The following is a 2,120-nucleotide window of genomic DNA, read 5'->3' on the forward strand; positions in this document are numbered from 1 at the left end:
TGTGCAGGCTTGGCCTGTTGCTCAGCTTTCGCTTCCCTTCAGGATCTCGCCTTTTCCCACATGTTCTAAGGAACGTAATGACCTGTAAAACGGTTTGAAACCTACTGCTAAAGAATGTGTTGTCAAAGGAGTGGGCGCCGTTTGGAAACTTCCTGATCGACTAATATTTTCTTGTGTTAATAACGTAAATTCTCTGGGCAACTTCATTTTTGTAGATCCGTCGGAGGTGGATGTTGACGGTGCTGGAAGAAACGAGACCTTCGAACAGATCACCACCCGCTTTGACCTGATCTCTCTAACTTTCGTTAACAGATACTATTACAACAAGAGGATTCTCCATAAGACAAAAGGCAAAAGGTTTACCTACAAGTTCAACTTCAACAAGCTGGTGATGCCCAACTACCCGTTCATTAACATTCGGCCTAACGGTGAGTGCGGGGTCGGGGCTGCTGCCTTTAACTCTCCCCGCTCCTGGTGTGTGGAACGGGGCCGGGACCGACCCCGCAGCCTCTGCAGATCCCCTCTCGGTCACCTCCTACGCTTGAAAGACTGCCGGGGCAATCAGCGCTGCTGCGGTGGGAATGTCTGGACGTTGATAAAGCCTTATCTGGAGCGCTCTTGCCCTCGGGTTTGTCACAGACGCATCTGTGGTTGACTTCAGGGGAGACTGGAGGCATTTTGGTTTCCTATTTGAGCTTGCTCGTCGGGCTGCCTTTATGGGTGCCGTGGGTTTGCTTTGCTTTGCTGTCAGGGGGGGGGGGGGGGCCTTAGTGTCCTTGGGATAAGAGGGTTTTAGTTCTGTTGCAGCGACCTTGCCTCGCTCACATGCTTGTAACTAAGTTTATGGTGCCATATAAATGTGACCCTTCTTGACAAGGAGCTTAGAGGTGCGTGGCGAGGCATGCATGTGAGCACTATCAGAAAGTTCGCAGCTTAACAGCAGTTTGCTCTCCTCCCTGCTTCTGCAAAGGCCCCTTGTTTGCTTCAGTTCTGCTCCTTTTATAGCAAAAGGAACTTTTCTTACCCAACTTCTATCTAGAGCTCAGAGGAACGTACCAGCGAGCGCAGAGCAGTTTCCAGAGAAGAGTAGTAACTCGTCTGAGTTTGACTAAAATCGCAGGTATTTCTCGGGCCTCCCTGCGGCAGAACGGCCTGCTGACATTCAGGATGACAAAAACGTTTGGGAACGAAGCGTAATTGTTCCCTGCTCATCCTAAAAGGCCTTTTGAGTCTCTTGTCAGGAGCAGTAGCGGGAATTCACTCTGGGTTTGTCCCAGGGTCAGCAGTACTGCTGCGGTTTCTCTGGAGGAGGGTCCTTTGTTCGCAAGATCCTTTTTGGGGGAGTTAAGTCGTGTGTCCCCCCCCCAATAACTAGATTTCTACAGTTGGGGCGATTTGCCTGCGTAACTGCACAGCCGCCGCGCAACCGGGGAAATGAGTGGCCGTGGAGTCCGTCAAAAAAAAAAACCCAACAAACCCCCTTCTGGAAGTCATTACGGCGAGGCCCGAGACTGCAAACTCTCCGCAGCAAAGAAAGGGCGAACGCAGAGGCGCCTGAACCAGCCCTTCTCCCGGCGCTGTGCGCTTAGTTCTCACCTTGTGAAGAGTGCCCCAGGGGAAGCCTTGAAGATTCGTCTAGCAGGGAGAGAGCCGGGGAAAGTGGGGATTGAATGTTGACTCTGAAACCCCGGCGGCTGAGAAAAACAGGTTACGTGTGGGCAAGAGTATTTCTCATCGGTGCTCGTGTAGCCTGTGCCTACGTACGGCGGTGACTGCTCGTTGATCTTGGCAGTGGAAGCGACCTGCATCCCTCCCCGCCCCCGGGGAGTCCCAGCCGGGCGCGAGCCTGAATGTGATTTCAAGGCATTGTCTTCTAAGCAAACAGTCACCCCAAAAACGGGGCTGGGAGAATAGAAACCTTCACAAAGGCGTTCTGCTTCACCTGTGCGGGCCACGCCGCCTTTATGGCGGTGGGGAGAAGGAAACGTATTCTCCAGGAGTCCTCAGCCAAAGCATGGGGGTGTAAGATGTAGTATGAAGCTGCGCTGCGAATCTATAATTACTTGCAGCAACGAGTCTGGGCAGTTCCAGCTCGATATTGCTCACTGCTGTTCCTTTTC

General features: G+C 52.4%; 1 protein-coding gene across 1 annotated transcript in view; it reads left to right on the top strand.

Moving 5' to 3' along the window:
- The window catches only part of LOC103921029 (ETS translocation variant 3-like), a 3,873-nt gene extending 3,241 nt beyond the window's left edge, over positions 1-632 (top strand). Inside the window, exons 3-4 of the mRNA XM_009328924.1 lie at positions 313-428; positions 517-632. Coding sequence (XP_009327199.1) covers positions 313-428; positions 517-545 — 145 coding nt within the window. The 3' untranslated portion in view covers positions 546-632. The remainder of the gene's footprint in view (positions 1-312; positions 429-516) is intronic.
- The last annotated feature ends 1,488 nt before the right edge of the window (positions 633-2,120 follow it).

The sequence above is a fragment of the Pygoscelis adeliae genome, unplaced genomic scaffold, assembly GCF_000699105.1.
Source record: "Pygoscelis adeliae isolate BGI_AS28 unplaced genomic scaffold, ASM69910v1 Scaffold1227, whole genome shotgun sequence".
Classification (NCBI taxonomy): domain Eukaryota; kingdom Metazoa; phylum Chordata; class Aves; order Sphenisciformes; family Spheniscidae; genus Pygoscelis; species Pygoscelis adeliae.